Source organism: Aquila chrysaetos, chromosome 4 (genome assembly GCF_900496995.4).
Source record: "Aquila chrysaetos chrysaetos chromosome 4, bAquChr1.4, whole genome shotgun sequence".
Taxonomy (NCBI): Eukaryota; Metazoa; Chordata; class Aves; order Accipitriformes; family Accipitridae; genus Aquila; species Aquila chrysaetos.
In genome coordinates this window covers 8,893,709-8,910,133 of record NC_044007.1, presented here as the reverse complement: position 1 = coordinate 8,910,133, position 16,425 = coordinate 8,893,709, and the positions used below count along the sequence as shown (strand labels likewise).

General features: G+C 39.8%; 1 protein-coding gene across 1 annotated transcript in view; it reads left to right on the top strand.

Moving 5' to 3' along the window:
- Window positions 1–16,425, top strand: part of TG (thyroglobulin) — a 158,465-nt gene that overhangs the window by 37,407 nt on the left and 104,633 nt on the right. The window contains exons 21-29 of the mRNA XM_030012173.2: window positions 3,137–3,286; window positions 4,856–5,026; window positions 8,571–8,693; window positions 10,440–10,555; window positions 11,174–11,282; window positions 12,532–12,729; window positions 14,519–14,686; window positions 15,222–15,287; window positions 16,006–16,086. Of these exons, the coding sequence (XP_029868033.1) occupies window positions 3,137–3,286; window positions 4,856–5,026; window positions 8,571–8,693; window positions 10,440–10,555; window positions 11,174–11,282; window positions 12,532–12,729; window positions 14,519–14,686; window positions 15,222–15,287; window positions 16,006–16,086 (1,182 nt within the window). The remainder of the gene's footprint in view (window positions 1–3,136; window positions 3,287–4,855; window positions 5,027–8,570; window positions 8,694–10,439; window positions 10,556–11,173; window positions 11,283–12,531; window positions 12,730–14,518; window positions 14,687–15,221; window positions 15,288–16,005; window positions 16,087–16,425) is intronic.

Sequence of the window (16,425 nt, the reverse complement as noted above, 5' to 3'; positions counted from 1 at the left end):
ATGGTATACATGCTGCTGGACACTGGTTTGTGTGGGAGGACTGCATATTTTATTCTAAACAGGGGATTTAGGAATTCTGTTTCTGGTTCCTCTAAGATACATGCATATATATATATTTAGTTTTATTTTGCTTTACGGATATATTCTGGTAATTTTTCCTGTCTGGGTCTGTTTCTTTACTAATAATAGGGACTAGTAGTGAGAGTTATCACCCGTGTGGTATCTATTGTGTGAGGGTGACAGGGTTTCTTTCTTTATTCTCTTCCCTTTCCTGTTCCACCTTGTTGTTGCAATACAAATTGTCTTCTTGGATCCTGATCTTACTTATTTGTTTGTTTTTATTTCACTGTAAATGACATTTCCCCTTGTTTCAGGAAGCACGGACAGCTCTTAGTAGCGGCAGCTTTCTGGTGTTCTCAGTAAACTTAATATTTTCATTTAGGAACATGCAGCTTGCGTGAACCTGCCTCTTCATCTCATGTATTTTCCTTACAGTCATCTGTTTCTTTCATGTTTTCCTGCCTGTAAAATGGGTAACATTTATCATGTGTTAGTTTTTCTTATGTGACATTTTTTTCTTTGTCTCAGTCTTACACTGAGTTACTTTACCTCACAGTTATTTATGAATATAATTTCTTAAGAGTCTGAGGTAACAGTTTTATTTTAGCTAAATTTTAAAGGGGCAAAGGACACTTTCATTGCTAGGTGTGAGTTGAAAAGAAGAGAGTTGGAAACTGTCCAGGAGGTAGCTTTATGAACTCAAACATTCTCCCCCCATTTATTTCAGGAGAAAACCTGAAGCCTTTTTGTGAGTTATCTTTGTTTTATTATACTTTTTTATGCTGGTTCCTTTTATTATTTAGAATGCTTGGCAATTCTATCAGAGTTGCTTTGAGCAGAGCATAACCCAAATCAAATAAAGTCCTAGATTTATAGCTGAGCTGGCAGTTCAAGACTTCATTTCTAGTAACCTAGATCAAGAATCTGATATCCCAAAGTTTTCCAGTATCCCTGGAGGGAGGAAAGAGCAGTGCAAGCATTGGGTAATCATCAGTTCTGACAGTTTTTAAGCATGCTTAGTGTAGTGAGAGCTGGTCTTAAGAAAAAGGAGGCTACTGTGAGGAGTGGTATCTGCACAGTCGCTCCAGTGAGTTGTTCTTTAGCCTGGAATTTGCTACGCAGCATGTTGTTCCCTTGGTACACAGAAGCTCAAGCCTAGGTAGAAGTGAGACCAGGTTCCAAATTTCATGTGCCGGAGCAAGGGATTAAATTTGGGCTTTTTTTTTTTTTTTTTTTTCCCCTTCCTATTTCAGGGATACAAAGTCTGGACCCAGTGCTAACTCTTAGCTCTGAGATTTTGGCACAGAGCTGTTGTCTAGTTTCTTATATTCTTAAAATGTGTGAATGATAAAGCTTGGAAGAAGTACAATATGATGGTTTGTCTGACTTCTAGAATCAAACCTAACCTCTATGTGATTGTGTTGAATGTAACCTATAGCTGAAATGATACGTGCCTCCAAGAGTTATAGAGTCTAGAAAACATGCGTCTCTGCACCAACAGTTTTTGCTGTTCTTTGTGCCCTTTTGTTAAACTGTGTGAGACAAAAGGGAAATTTACTTGCTTAAAATGTGATAGGAGACACAGATGTTACTTTTACATCGTGACTACAACTACAAAAACAGGAGAATGCTTTGAAGAGCTTAATTTGTTCCTTTTTAAACTTTAATTGCTTAATTAGTCTCCCTCATGTTTGCATTTTGTCTTCAATTTAGGCATGGATTACTCATTTCATTTTAATTTCAACTGTTGTTCATTTGCAATGAGTATGATCCTTTTTGCATGTGTTGGAAAATGTCTTTAAAATGTACCAGACACTCTTGTGTATTAAATAATGTGCTTGAGAAAGGAGAATTCTGTCTGATGGAGGATTTTTTGGCTCCATAATTGATTTTAGATATGTGTTATACCTAGAGTAATTACCTTGATATGTACTTGGGAGGAAAATTTCAATCTCACAGTTGTCTCACCCTAGACCTTCCCATTGGACCAGTTAGAGCAGATGAAGGAAGATATGATCGTTTTTATATTAGTTGTCTTTTTATTCTATTAAAATTTAGGTGCTTCTATAAGTTAAATTAATTTACATTCCGGTGTGTTGGCCAGAACAGTAATTCATCATATGGGTTGTACTGGGGATGGCCAATTTTCCATTACTGTTTCTCTCTCATACAACCTTAAACTGCTGTCAAGACACAGGGAAAGAACAGAAATGAAGTTTTGCACCTTGTCAAAGTCCCAAAATATACATTTGATAGTGTTTTGAAGGAAATCTACATCTGGAAAGCAGCTGTGAAATAACAAGTAAAGGTATTGTCCTGCAAATGTGTCTGTGACTCTTCTGCTTTAATGTTCATTCGAATGATCTGGAGGGACAGACAGTACTTCATGACTTTGCAGAAGACAAAGAGTTTTATTTGTAATATGCAACAGGTCAGCTGGAAATACTACTCCTGATTGTTCTGAAAATGATATATATGCAGACTAAAAATATCTTTTTGTTTTGTGTTTGGGTTGTCATGTGCACAACTGGTGACTTTTAATCCAGCCATTGCTGTTTAGTTTGGAAGTGCTTACCAAAAATTTCATTACCAGGAATTCTGAATGAAAGTGTTACCATATGGTGGTTCTGTATGATGGTTTTGGATTTCTTACTCCTAGGAGCCTTCCTGTTTCTGTCTGTAGTGTGAGAAATTACTCTGTAGCTTGTGTTCCTTTGTTTTCTTTCACAACGTATCCACAAAGTGCATTATCTGATTAGAAATGGATTTGACGAATGGAAGTTAGGCCTGCACTTGGCATTTCCAAACAGCTTGATGTGCACTAATTCAAGAACATTTTTAGGGTGATCTGAGAAAAAAAAGACCATAGTCTGTATTCCAGTCATTGGTGAGTTTAATGAACATTTAAGGAGCGTTTACCTTTGTTATAGCACTTAGAAATACATATATTAAAAGCTTGAAGCCTATGGAAAGTCTACCAGCATAATATATATATACATATACCCACACATATGTGTGCAAATGCCTGAACTGGTTGGATTCCAAAAGAGTAATAAGGTGATTGTTCTCTTTGCAGTTATTTGTCCTCCAGGCAGTCATTTCCAGAACGATGAATGCATTCCCTGCCCTCTTGGCTACTATCAGCATCAGACAGGACGTTCCTCCTGTATCAAGTGTCCTGTGGGCAAAACTACCAACTCCTATGGGGCCATCAGTGCTGATCACTGTAAGTTGAACTCATTTTTTCCCTTATCCTTTGTGTTCTGGCTTCAAATAACTACTGGAATTTTTTTCTTCCATCTGTAAGTTTGAAAAAAAAAAAAAAAAAAAAAATCCTTCCTCTGGGTTTTTTTGGATGCATATGATCTGTTCTGCATACATTCAAAGACATTTTACAAGGACAGAACAAACTGTCTGGTGTTTTGACCAAAAATGCATGAGAAACGAGTGGTCAGTCTCATCCAGGATGTTGTGGTTCCTTAAGACGTGTTCATTGTCCTCAGGAATGATATCTGGATGTTCAGTATCAGTGAGAAACATCTTATGTAGTTCATTTATTGTCACTTTCATGAACACTAAAGTAATTCTTGTCTTTGTGCAGCTCTTTCCCCTGCAAATACAAACACTTCTCACAAAGCAGCTATCGATATGTTCACTAAAGGTGGTGTATTCAGTTTAAATTACCTATTTTGGAATGCAGTTCCGTAAAGAAAGTTACTTATTAAGTCCCAATTCAGTTGTGTCTGCAGAATTAGCTCATGCATAAAAATCAATGTGAGTAGTAAGAATGGGTTTCTTGGGAGTATCGGTGAGTACAGAGTCTGCTTTGTTCTGTTTCAACCTATTTATTCTCTTAGGTGTGATAAAAGAACAGGTTTATTGTAGTGCACCCTGACATCAATTAGCTTTTGCCTAAAGTTGTCATTCTTCATTTCCATATGTATTCCCTGTTTGGTATTGGACTCCTGTGCTTAAAAGTTTGCTCTTTAGGTTTTCTTTACTGCAAGTGCCTGCAGCTAAACCTGCTCCCTGCCTGTTTCCACCTTACCTGTGTGCTGAGTCTCAGTGCCAGCCCTTTCCAAAAGGCCATGTTCTACACATTTAGCTTGCTTCTTTCTTTCTTTCCCTGCTGTCTCCTTAAAAAGTCTGAAGAGTTTGCTGATTTAATTGATGTGATGGCTCTTGTGCTGTTGTTCATAACATTTCACAGATCCATTGCAGCAGGCACTGAACAAACCTGTATGAAAATACAGTTCCTTCTCTGTACTTCTTTGCTTTACAGTACTTAGCATAAACGGAGATTTGATCAATTGCAGAGAATCCTAAAAATGTTTGGAATATGAATTGCAGTAGCAACAAAGCAGGGAGTCTACCATGTTTCAGAGCATGAAACACTGCAAATTATAGATCGATTTTCAGTGAAGTTGCTGCTGTACTTGGAGCACTTTTGTCCTACAGCACTGAAACACTGTCCTACTGCATTGACAGCACCAGAGGCAGTGAGCACAAACTGAAATACAGGAGGTTCCTTCTGAACATCAGGAAACACTTTTTTACTGGGAGGGTGACTGAGCACTGGCAGAGGTTGCCCAGGGAGGTCGTGGAGTCTCCATCCCTGGAGATATTCCAAAGCCATCTGGACATGGTCCTGGGCAACCAGCTCTAGGTGGCCCTGCGTGAGCAGGGGGTTGGACCAGATGACCCCCAGAGGTTCCTTCCAACCTCAACCATTCTGTGAAACCCAGTGACAGCATTATCAAAGTACCTTTTTTCTTTTCTTGTTTGTTTGTTACAGGTATCTCATACTGTCAAAGCAATGAGCAGGGTCTGCAGTGTGATGAAGATGGCCAATATAGACCTTCCCAGCAAGACCCTGACACTAAGAAATCTTTCTGTGTTGATAGCTTTGGAGCAGCACTGGACTGGACTGAAACAGATGATCTCCTTACAGACTACCAGTGCCTAGGTAAGTGTCAGAAGAATATTTTGGATATGTTTTGACCCCACATAAGTGAAACCTCCTTATGAAAAGACTTATCACTTCACAGCTTGTGGGGATTCACCTTCCCATAGTTGTGGCCTCTGCCTTCAGCCACATTCCTCCTTAATTTTGCATTTCTTGACTATATTGGGGAAGCTATTTCTGGTAAGGGAAGAGAGAGAAGCAGGTTTCTTGCACTCTCAGATGGCTGACAGCCTTTGATGTATGCTGACCTCCTGCTGTCTGCTTGGAAACCCAGAAGAGTAACGAGAGGACTAATGGGAAAGAAGCAGAATGATTAATTTCTTCGTAAAATTATCACTCATCAGTGTGTTCATATGAAATAATAGGCTGTGTTTGGCAATGACCTCACAGCTGCAGCATAACATCACCCTCTGGGCTCCTGATGTATGGTATCTGACTTGGTGAACATATCCTTGCAAGCTGGGGGAACTTCTGCTTGAGCACAGTTATGAAATGCCAGTTCTCAACGATGAATAATTTGAAAAAAAAAGTCATCCATCAAACACTCCCCAGACTGCCTGCAGTAAGGTCTAATTATGCTTCTCAGCCTCAAAGCTTTTGCCTTGCTCAAAAATAGCTTTCCAGAAGTTTTTATTACTCATCATATGATTGGTATCAAATTTAATGGAATATTCAGTTTAGAAACTTATGTCATGATGTGCTCTGAATTAGACAATGTCTTAGGACAAGTGTGATCAGTGGAAGAAGTGTGAAATGGGAGCCATTGGTTGTGAAGAGGTCGCAAGACTATCTTCGGTTAAAATAGCTATTTTTTTCCCTGAGCATACTCAGAGACTGATCATAGTTATCAACACAAGGTGTTAGCCTCTGTTGCTCTCAGTCACAGGGTTGTTGGGATGTTTGTCTGGGCAGAGGACTCGTAGCAGCCTAATTCTCCTGTTACTTACTTACCTTGAGCCTTCTGGCATGAGCATTTCTGACTCTGTCCAGGATGGAGTAGTTGTAGATATCTGTGTTTATTTTTGTGCATCATGCTAGAAGATTTCATTACAAATAAATATTTATAAGTGTTGACAATTCAGGGTTTAAAAAAACAACAACAAACACCCAAGAAGTCTGGTTGTGGGGTTTTTTTAATAATTTACAGGCTAATTTAATTTCATTTTTTTCTTTTAAAGATCATGCTGCATTTCCAGAAAACATTATATAAAGCGAAACTGATTATCTCTATTTTTACTTTTTGCCCTACCCCTTCTATTTCCTGTAACTGAATTCAGCATGCAACAAGACAGCAGGGTCTGAAGACTGATCTTGCTTTGACAGGATGATGGCGATTGGGCAGGGTCAGTAAATAACCCAGCTGTTTTGGGGGTTTGAGTCTTCAGATGGAAGAAGAATCCCCTTGTATGAATGCACAGTAATAAGCTGTAACAACCCATGCTCATTTGTATTGTTCTCTCTCTTGTTATATTTTAAGCCACGCTTAACATTTATTCATTCATTGCAACAGGGATAGGATCTAGAGCTTTACTCTAGTAGTAAGTGAGATGGAGAATTTCTGCTATGCACTAAGCCTGTGAAATGGCTGAGTAGTTATATTACTGTTGAGAAGAGGGCAGTGTGAACTAACTAGTTCATGAAAATGGGAGCTGGTAGAATATGTTTTGTTATACCTTTTTTTTTTATATTGACAGAGTAGCTTCATGAATGCAATTTTTTATCTTCCTTTATATTAAAAAACAAAATTCAAGAATTAAAAAAAGGCAGCTTTTCTATTAGTTTTGCAATGCTTTCAGTTTAGTGTTTTATTACACTTCCTATTATTTCCTCTACTTTTCTCCCATATTATTGCAGAGAAAATGGAGGGGTGGGATGAAGCCAGAATTAGGAAAAAAGTATCAGAAGAAAAGAAAAACATTTAAAAATGTAATTTTTATTTTGAATTAGAAATGATGGCAGCAAAAAGTACAAACAACACAAAAACTCTGCTTCTTTTCAGTTTTATGAAAATATGTGAATTCCGGTTTTAACCAGGCATAACTGCAAGTTGCAGATGTAGAGGGATTCAGTTGAGTGCAGAATTAAGATGATGCTTGTATTTTGGTGTCCTGTATTTCTAGGAAGGGAAAAACTTCCACCTCTGTTTACACCATGATTCAGCCCTCTCCCCAGCCGAGCTGGAGTGCAAGGGTTTTTTTGTGTTAAATGTTTGGCTAGCCCTCATGCTTTTTCTGAGCAGAAATGACAGTTTTATCAAAAGCATCTGCTGACTCAGCCCTAGCAACAGTGGACATTTGCTTCTGATTTAGTCCCGACTGTTCTGCTGTAAGAGTACAAATGATTGCTTTAAGAACTTATCCCTGACTTTTATTTTGTGGTTTATCCAGACATTTCAGGGAGAGAGGCCTGGGATGCTCCTCCTGGACCTCTGCACCTAAATGCGCCGGGAAGAGAAGGGCTGAACCTCCGGTTCTCCCATGTGCAGACATCTCCCACGGGCTGAGATCAGACCAGGGCTCCTGCTTCTTAGCTCTTTTAGGTCTAGGCTAGGCATTGGCTGCAATGAGCCAGAGGTTTGCTTTCATCGGGGGCATTGAGAGGAGAAGTCTGGTCACCACAGGGGTGATGTTAAGTCACCACGTTCTTCCCTTCTCTTTAATATGCTGTGCTCACTGAAAGATACCAGTATATCAATGTGTGGACACACGGTACCAAAACCCCTTTGTAATACAGGTAGTAGTAGCAACCTGAGCCAGGTAGTGGTGGTACCTCTGTGTGTCCCTTCACCAGACTATACTCTTCTTCAGGGCACGACCAGGGCCAAACCTTCTGGAGCTTAAATTGGATTCTCGCCCCATGTAGTGACCTTTGAGTTTTGCATCTCTAGACCCCATGAGCTTTTCCCAGTGTGTGAACAGTGCTGCTTGTCAGACATCCTTACACTCAGGTGCAGTGGGTCCAACTCAGAGAGAGTAGATAAAAGGGTTTGGTAAGTAAAGAGACACGCTGGAGTCAAAGGTTGAATGAAGGAGTAAAATAGAAGCATGTAGGACACCCTACATTGGATAGATCCCTGAGCCTGAAGTCAGTGGAGATCAGGCTGTTGTGCTCCTCTAAACACGTGATAAGGCTCCTAGATTTCCTTTCTAACCAAGTTCTGCTGGAGCTGGCTCTTGTTTCAGTGGCTGTTTTGCAGAAAGTTGGTTTCCCCGTTGACTCAATAGTTGGTTCAGTGCCATGAACAAGTAATGAGAGATGGCCAGTCTGCCGCTGGAAGAGAAGTCTCACTTGAATATAAACTTCCAGCCCACTCCTGGCTAACTGTTTTTTAAAAGATCTTGTGACGCTTTTTTTTGCTAAACAGGAATTATATCCTCAGTCCAGCTGTCTCCTGTGTTATCTGTGGAGTTATGGTACATCATTTAATGAGCAAACCTCTTTCCCTGCAGAATTCTTCAATTTTTATTTCTACCTAAACTCTTTGTCTCTGTGCAGCATGGGAACTGATAATAGTACCTGGTTGGTTTTTTGGTGTTTTCTTTAGTGCTCAGAAAATTTGAGAGAGTTCCTGCCTCCAGACTGATTTATGGGTCAGAAGAAGCTCAAATTCTTCAGTCTCAGTCATTTGGGGGAGACCTGCAAAGTCCAGCTTTTCAGTGCATTTCAGGTGAGGAAAACTCTCAGAAAATCTGTAGAGACAACACTAACAATCATGGAAAATAATAATCTTGTTATATGATGAGCTTATAGTTAAGGTCCTAGTTGAACTATATATTTTGTGGTTCAGCACCAATTCACTGCAAGATATTTACAACTTTTGGTGACCTTGGTTCAGGGAAGACATTAGTCTTTCTTTCAGAAAGAAGTCTTCTGACTTTACATACCATTTCAGACAAGTCATCTGACTTTAAAGCCAGTTAGTATAGTTTGCAATACAGATGAGAGCTGAGGTTCAGACCAGGAAACATTCATCAGACTTTTCAGACGTGCAGACAGAAGGAGGATTAGGTGTTCAGGACATGTGAAAACCAAGCTTTCACCTCTTCCCAAATTACCTGATTGGCACATAAAAGAGGAATAATCATCCTTGCTTACGTCAGAAGGATATTATAAGGAGTGCAAAGATATTCCTCTGCTGAGCCGTACAGTGTATACACTATATTACATCTGGATACATCATGTTTGCTGGTTTATATTGGTTCAAAGTCATCTAAACTTTGCAAGGGGAGTCACTGCACTGCTTTCAGGCTGCTTTGAATCAGTCTCACTTTCTGTCTCCAAAGGCTCAGACTGTGAAGAGAGGCAGAGGGGTTACATTCAAAATAAAGACACCCTGGCAGTAATAGCACAGGTGACCTGTTTGTAGGGCAGACATCACAGAAGTCTGACAAAGTCAGTGGCTTTGCGTCACATACCGTGACCTAGCTGGAGCAGTCATCTCTCGTGCTGAGAAGTAAATACATGAAGCCTTATATGTATTACTAGAATGATTTTCCTGCACCAGATCATCCCCTAGCTGTATACTATAAGGTTTCTTGCACCTTCCTCTGAAACTGGAGACCTTCAAAAGCAAGGCACTGAGCTGAGAGAACTGTAGGAATGAACTTAGGGAGGAAAAGATGCCCCTTTGATAAGCAATCTGATTCAGTGCACGTAGCCTGTATTTTCGTTATAGGTTACATCCACTGTCAAATGGCAGCACTACTGCAAAATATTACCGCTGGGCTGCTCACTAAAGGGTAAGGGTTAGTATTTCCCCCTCTGCTTCCCTACAAAGTCAGACAGCTTAGCTTACATTTCTAATAATGTTTTGATCAAAGCTGGTTGATTTTTTGCTAAAGACATTTGGAAAAATTTCCACCTCCTGTTCTAGGAGAGGAGCTGTGGGCGCAAGGTAGTGGTGAGTGTGTAAGGGCAGAAGGATCTTCAGCCACTCCTAAATCTGGAGGGGGATGGCTCCCTTCCGCTGGCCAGGTGATTGCTGCAGAGGCAGCCGGCACGATTGAAGAATTTGATGTTTCCCTCCTTCCTATCGCTCCAATATTTGTCACAACCTGTTTGCCATGGAGTTACTGTGTCAGGGAGATGTGATGTGCTGGCAAAGTGGTCCATGAGAGTCCTCCCTGCCTGACTCGGGCAAAATTATCCACCAGACATTAAATACTTGGCTGGGTGGTTAGACCTAACTCAGGTGTTTGTATCATCAGGTGAGGAAAACTTTTTGCATTCATTTAATTTAAAAACCTAACCCTCTACTAAAATAGTTGAATACTAAAGTTCATCTGGCTAATGAAATTCATGTGCTTGCAGTCTGATAGAGGTATGAAAAACTAGGCAAATGGCAGTGGAATTTGTAGCAGAAATTTTGCATATGAAATGCTAGGAAACCTAAGGTTTCTTTCCTGTTTTTCAGGCTGTGACAGGGAAGATGCTTGTGGTTTTGCAACTGTAACTCCTGCTGGTGCTGAAGTTCTCTGTGAATTATACAGTGCTACTGAAGTCAACTTCAACTGCACCACCTCTGGATTGGTAAAAATGATCATATTTAAAAATATGTGTTTATCATAATACTGTATGTTCCATATAAGTAGATGGCATCACAGAAGAAAGGCAGACTGTTACCTGACCCCTTGCATATTGCTCTTCACTGTGGCAGTAAGAAATTCCTGCAAGTTGGTAAAGAAGCTACACCCAGATGTTTCCAAAAGTGACATCTGAATGTCTCAGTGTTTGGCTGAAACTTTTGTTCTTAAAACATGCTGAACTCCTGCAGTCAGGGAATCTGGTTAACTTAAAAGGAGGGTTAATCTGGATAATCCAGACTAGAAGTACCAGGTTGATAATCAGGTCACCTGAAACAGTCATCAGTTCTTGGTGCCTTCCTCTAGCCCAGGGTTTGAACTGTGTGCTCTTTAGCACTGTGACATCTTCCTATTCACTACTTTTAAACACAGCAATGTGGCATTAAAGAGTCAAGATCTCAGTTTGATAGAATAAAAAAAGTCCACACTGGGCCACCTGGAGCTTTGATGGTTATAAGCCATGTGCGCTAATTCCTCCCCCTGAGTTTCTGAATAAGGAAAATGTGTTTTAGGAGAGGAAATCGATTAGGTTGTATTTATTGCGCGTGCCTCTTTTCTGTCTCAGGTGCAAGGTGTTTTGGGGAACCCTGCTGCCACTAGCATCGGTCGTCTCAGCTGCCTGCTTCATGTCAGGAATCCAGAGGGAGACGCAGTGATGGTCTATTTGAAGAGAGGTACCAGATGCGAGTCACTCTCTAACGTTAGACTGCTGTGCCCAAATTTGTAGTTACTTCTATATAGGATCATGACTAAATGTGTGGAGCATCTTTGTTTAAGACGACACAATACTTTTCAGAGTTTAGCATTTAGTGATAGCCCAGAAACCTCATCAAATCTTCCCTTCATGTCTTGTTCCCTAGAAATTAGGAATACAGCTTTTGTAAGCCATTTTGATGACTTTCTCCATCAGATAGTCCCACAAAAATTCTGTCCAGTGTATTGTTCTGTTCTGTTGTACTATGATTTCTCTTTATTAAACAGTTTGTTATTTGAATATATAAGATATTATTAACGGCCAGGTGGTACATAATTTAACCGTTTACGTTAATTTTGATTGTGAATTGTCCTACTAATATACCAGCCAAGAAATAACCTGCTCTTCAGTGAATCCCAAAGTGATTCAGCTGAACTAATGAATGTACAAGATACTTTTTTTTAAATTTTTTTTTTTTTTTTTGCCTAAGTGTGATTGATGTCACTGCATGTCCTATCCAATGTATGTCCTACTTTAAGCCTCATGCCAAATTTGAAACAAGACAACCAAATGCAGAATGCTGCAGGGTTTGAGTCAAAACTCTCTGCTGTCACTGTTTTCTTTTTATTTCTATCAAACCTCTGAGTCACCATTTATTAACAATAATAAAAATAAAGAGCTAAGTCTCACCTGAAAAAAGACAAGTCCCCTGAGCTTGTTGGAGTCAAAATCTTGTTGATACCAGATCTGCTCTAGATTTCTGTTTATATTGCTAATTAGATCCAGGATTAAATGAATCATGTTCTCTTACATATGTGTCTAGTCAGCAGAAGCCTTAACTGCAGATGCAGTTATGCTGGCCAAATTCCACATTTTACTTTTTTAGTGAGATAAATTTGTTTCGTTTATACCTGGGAGTTACTAATGTAGTGTTTGAAAGTAGAATATTACCAACCTTACTGCGTACATGGATTTAGGAGCCCTTTGCTGGTGCAGTGGACTGGTTTTCCTACCCTGGCAGCACATTCTGACCAACTACCCAGGTATAATTGCACCAAACCATTTGATGATCGTATCTTGCATCTGAAACTCAAGGTCTAGAAAAGGATTTTTAAGGCTGAGTTTTTATCATAAAACTTTCAACCAGCTCCAGTCTGCAGGCAATCCAAAAGCATCCCATCTCCTCTTGGAGCTCTTTTGAACATTTCTTTCCTGTTCTGTCTACCCAGGACAAGAATTTAACTCATCTGGGCTCAAGACCTTTGAAAGAACCAGTTTTCAGAATGTGCTTTCCGGCGTGTATCGCTCCATGGTGCTCTCAGCAGCTAGCGCATCTCTGACTGATGCTCAGCTCTTCTGTCGGCAGACTTGCAGCCGGGACTCTTGCTGTGACGGCTTCATCTTGAGTCAGATTGCACTTGATGGAGGTATTGTCGAACTGCAAAATAAAAAATTCTGCAGTAGAAAACCAACACTAACTGAGTAGAACGCATTTTTGGACACAGTACAGCTATCTCTACATCACAGCAGTGTCAGCAGCCTGCCTCTACATCACTGACGTTTTTTGGTGTAGGCAGAATTTGAGTAATGCCAAAGACTTGGAGCAATAGAAATAAAGGCCTGAGGTAGCACGCTGCTTTTGGAGAGGAATGGACATTTTGAAAGGATTATTCTTTTGACCTGCTTTAGACATCTGCATCTGGATGAGAGAAATCATTCTGAAAATGCCTCCGTCCTCATGTAACACAGCTCAGTTGCTAGAAGTTGGTGCCTTTCAGCTGATGGAATTAAGACAGTGCCTCCAGACAGAGTCCTTGTAGTGCAAATGTAAATCAGCTCCCTTTCTGGAGCAGGAAAAGAGGATGCTAAAGAGGGAATTATGTTATGTTATTGCATGCACGAATGCTATAATCTCCTAAGTCTGGGTGTCTAGCTAGGAGAGCAAGTGGGAGTGGGATGGACAGAGTCTGGCAGAGGTGGGATTTAGGCAGAGCCCACAATTCTGCCAGCAAATCTAAGCACTTGATGTCAGTGCCTGCTTTTTGTAGTTTCTTTTCAAGCTCACATGGGATCAACTTTTCCGTTGGAGGTGCATTTCCTATAGAAAAAGTGAAGTTCTGACTGAGGTGTCTCAGGCTTTTAAAGACAGGCTCTTACAAATCCAGGCACGTGCTACTGGCTGCTATGTGGCCAGCACTTCTCCAGTTTTGAGTGGAAAGTGATCCTGGATTTGAGAAAACTTTCTCTGTAGAAGTTGTCAAGCAAATGTTTCCAGAAAATTATCTTCTGGTTTGGCATCTCATATTTTTTTGCATCAAAATATTCTAGGTGGATTCTGTTGTGAAGTCCATTCCTCTATACATTTACCATCAAATTTTGGGGTTCTCCATGCTTGTGAGCGTAGAAGGGGGTGTGGAGAAGGTGAATGTTGCAGAGCTCTCTGTTTAGTTGGGGTGACCTATTTGCATCAATACTTACAGGTAAATGCATTACTTGGACTAGCATTTTGTTTTAAAAAAAAATAAAAAAAGAAGAAAAAAGTAGCATATTCAACATCTCATGTACCCAGTCCATAAAAACAAACCAGAGAGGTCATTGTAAAACCATAGAAATGCCTGAGCTGTGACAGCAAGTACAAAGCAAGAGCTGAGAATTGTCTAGACGTTATGGTAACAGACTGACGCCAGAACACCTGGCCTTAAGCGTGCTGGTCCCCCTGACTCACATCGCGATGCTGGGGGGGACTCAAGCCTTGGGCTGACTGAAATCAGGCACCAGTCCAGGAAACCATCCCAGTAAAAATGTAAGTGCTTTCTTGGTTCAGAGCCTGAGATTGTAAGACCGCCAAAGGATTGAATATGTCTCTGTGGTGCTATAAAGTGCTGAGAACACTGTTGGGTATTATCAGATAATAGTAATATTTTATTAGGTGGTAATAGTATGTGCTTAAAATCTCTGAAAAGCAGGCTATGAATGTTTAGTTTAGGTATGAATAGCTAACCTTAGTACTCCAATTTGAATGTATGGCTCTGATTTTCTTCCTTTTTTTTTTTTTTTTTTTTTTTTTTTTTTTGGTAACAATGCTAAAGGTTATCTATCTCAGTGACACAAGTCCAGTTGGCATTTAGAGAAAGTATTGGGATGCTTGGGTGAAAAGCTCTGTGTAAGTGCAAAGCATTATTGGAGTGATGCAACTCTCTCTTTGCCTGAACCTAGGTACCATTTTGTGTAGTTTGATGAGCTACCCAGATGTGCTGATCTGCAATGCAAATGGCTGGAGTCCAACACTAATGTCTGTCATAGATGGGATATGTAAAGGTGTGAGCTATGATGAAAAAGAGAAGATGTTTTCCTTCACCCTGGGAGGACAAGTGTTCAGTGGAAGTACGTCAATGAATTATCTCAATTTCCATTACTTTTCTTTAATTCTCTTATAGACTCTGTCTTTTTAACCAGCCTGCTCTTGTGCTTTTTTCTCAAGTAAATCTATATCTGTACATTCACAAGAGAATAAGAACTCTCTAACTGGATGCATTGTTAGACAGATGGACCTCTCATGTTTTACTGTGTGAACATTAATGAAAGTCAAGAATGTGTTTAGTATGTCCCCCTGTAATACTTCCAGTATTTAATTCAGGCAGATTCAAGCCAGTAATCTGAAAGAAAGGCAAAGTCTGGAGCAAAGACAAAAAGAGAGATGCCTAGAGCTACATAGAAAAAGCAATGATGGAAAATAGAGTAAAGCCTTGGCACCCTGGACCCAGACTAGCACCAGCACACCTGGGACTTTCTTCCTTAGGGTCTTGTACTGTAAATTAGACGCATAGTCTAATCATGCATTTTTAATGCAATTTCTGAGCATTTCAGTACTACTTGTTTAATTTGAGCGGCTATTCTAACAAACTTTTTTCTTTATTAGCTTCTAAGTTGGTAGAAGAGGCAGAAAGAAATTTTACTACTTTTCAGAAAATTTACCTGTGGAGAGGTGAGTTATCTCTCAGAAGTTGTTATAAAAGCTTATGATGAACAGTGGCAGATGTGTGTTCTATAACGGAAGTGTCATTCTTACTTTATTTTATACTGTCCAAATTGAGACACTACTCAGAAGTCTTTTCTGGCAGAGCTGGGTGTGATCTGGAGTAATTCTGCTACTGTCAGTTTCATGAAATTTGGGTAAATTCTTGTGTCTGAGAATTTACTTGATAACTTTTAATACCTGTGACGATGGTACCATGCAGACATTTGCCTTTGTCCCATCAGTGTCCAGGTACCATAATCATTTGGCACTTTATGCATAACTAGATGGGTTATTTTTATTAGCATGATAACCCTGTATGTGTTATTTTTGCAAGTTTACTTTCTGAATGTTGCAATGTACACAGCAGGACCTGCACAAATGATTTGTGATACTGCTTTATAAATGTACACAGCCTCCAGAGCACTGATGCTGGATGCACAGTGATTGTGGATATGACATTTACTTTTATTCTCCAAACACTGTGTTTTGGTTTAGGTTTTCCTCAGAGTTATATGGAGATAGTTTTACTCATTTTTGATTCAACAGTTGGTGGAACTACCTAAGGACTTTTTCTAAATGGTGCACTTTAAAATATTTGTTAAATTTTGGGAACTAAGGATGATTTTGTCTTGTGGAAGAAAGATAAAGGGAATTACTATGCCCTTTAATTCCTGTTGCATTCCAGGCTCCGATATGGTGACCCGGACTAAAACCTCTGCATGCAATGCTACCGCTTTGAAGACAGAGAATGTTCTAACGTTGTCAGGTATTATAGTAAGGGCGGACAGAGAAGGCAGCAGAAGATAGCAGAGGGGGGTGCAGAATTTAACCATGAAATATCATATATTGCCACATATGCATCATAATGATATAGGTATTTTGAAGTCCAGAGGATTTCTCTTAGGTAGGAAGTCCGATACAGGTTTTGAGAAAGATATTAAAAATGTAAGCCTCCTGTCTTTATGGTTTTTACGTCTCCAGGCCAGGCTGGAAATGAAAGTGTTAAAATGTTCTGTGAAAGCTTGTTCTTTCAGACTTACTGAACTGTAAAGACTCAGGAAATATTATTTGGCTGGGAAAAAATTTTGCATAAACCCAGGAATCA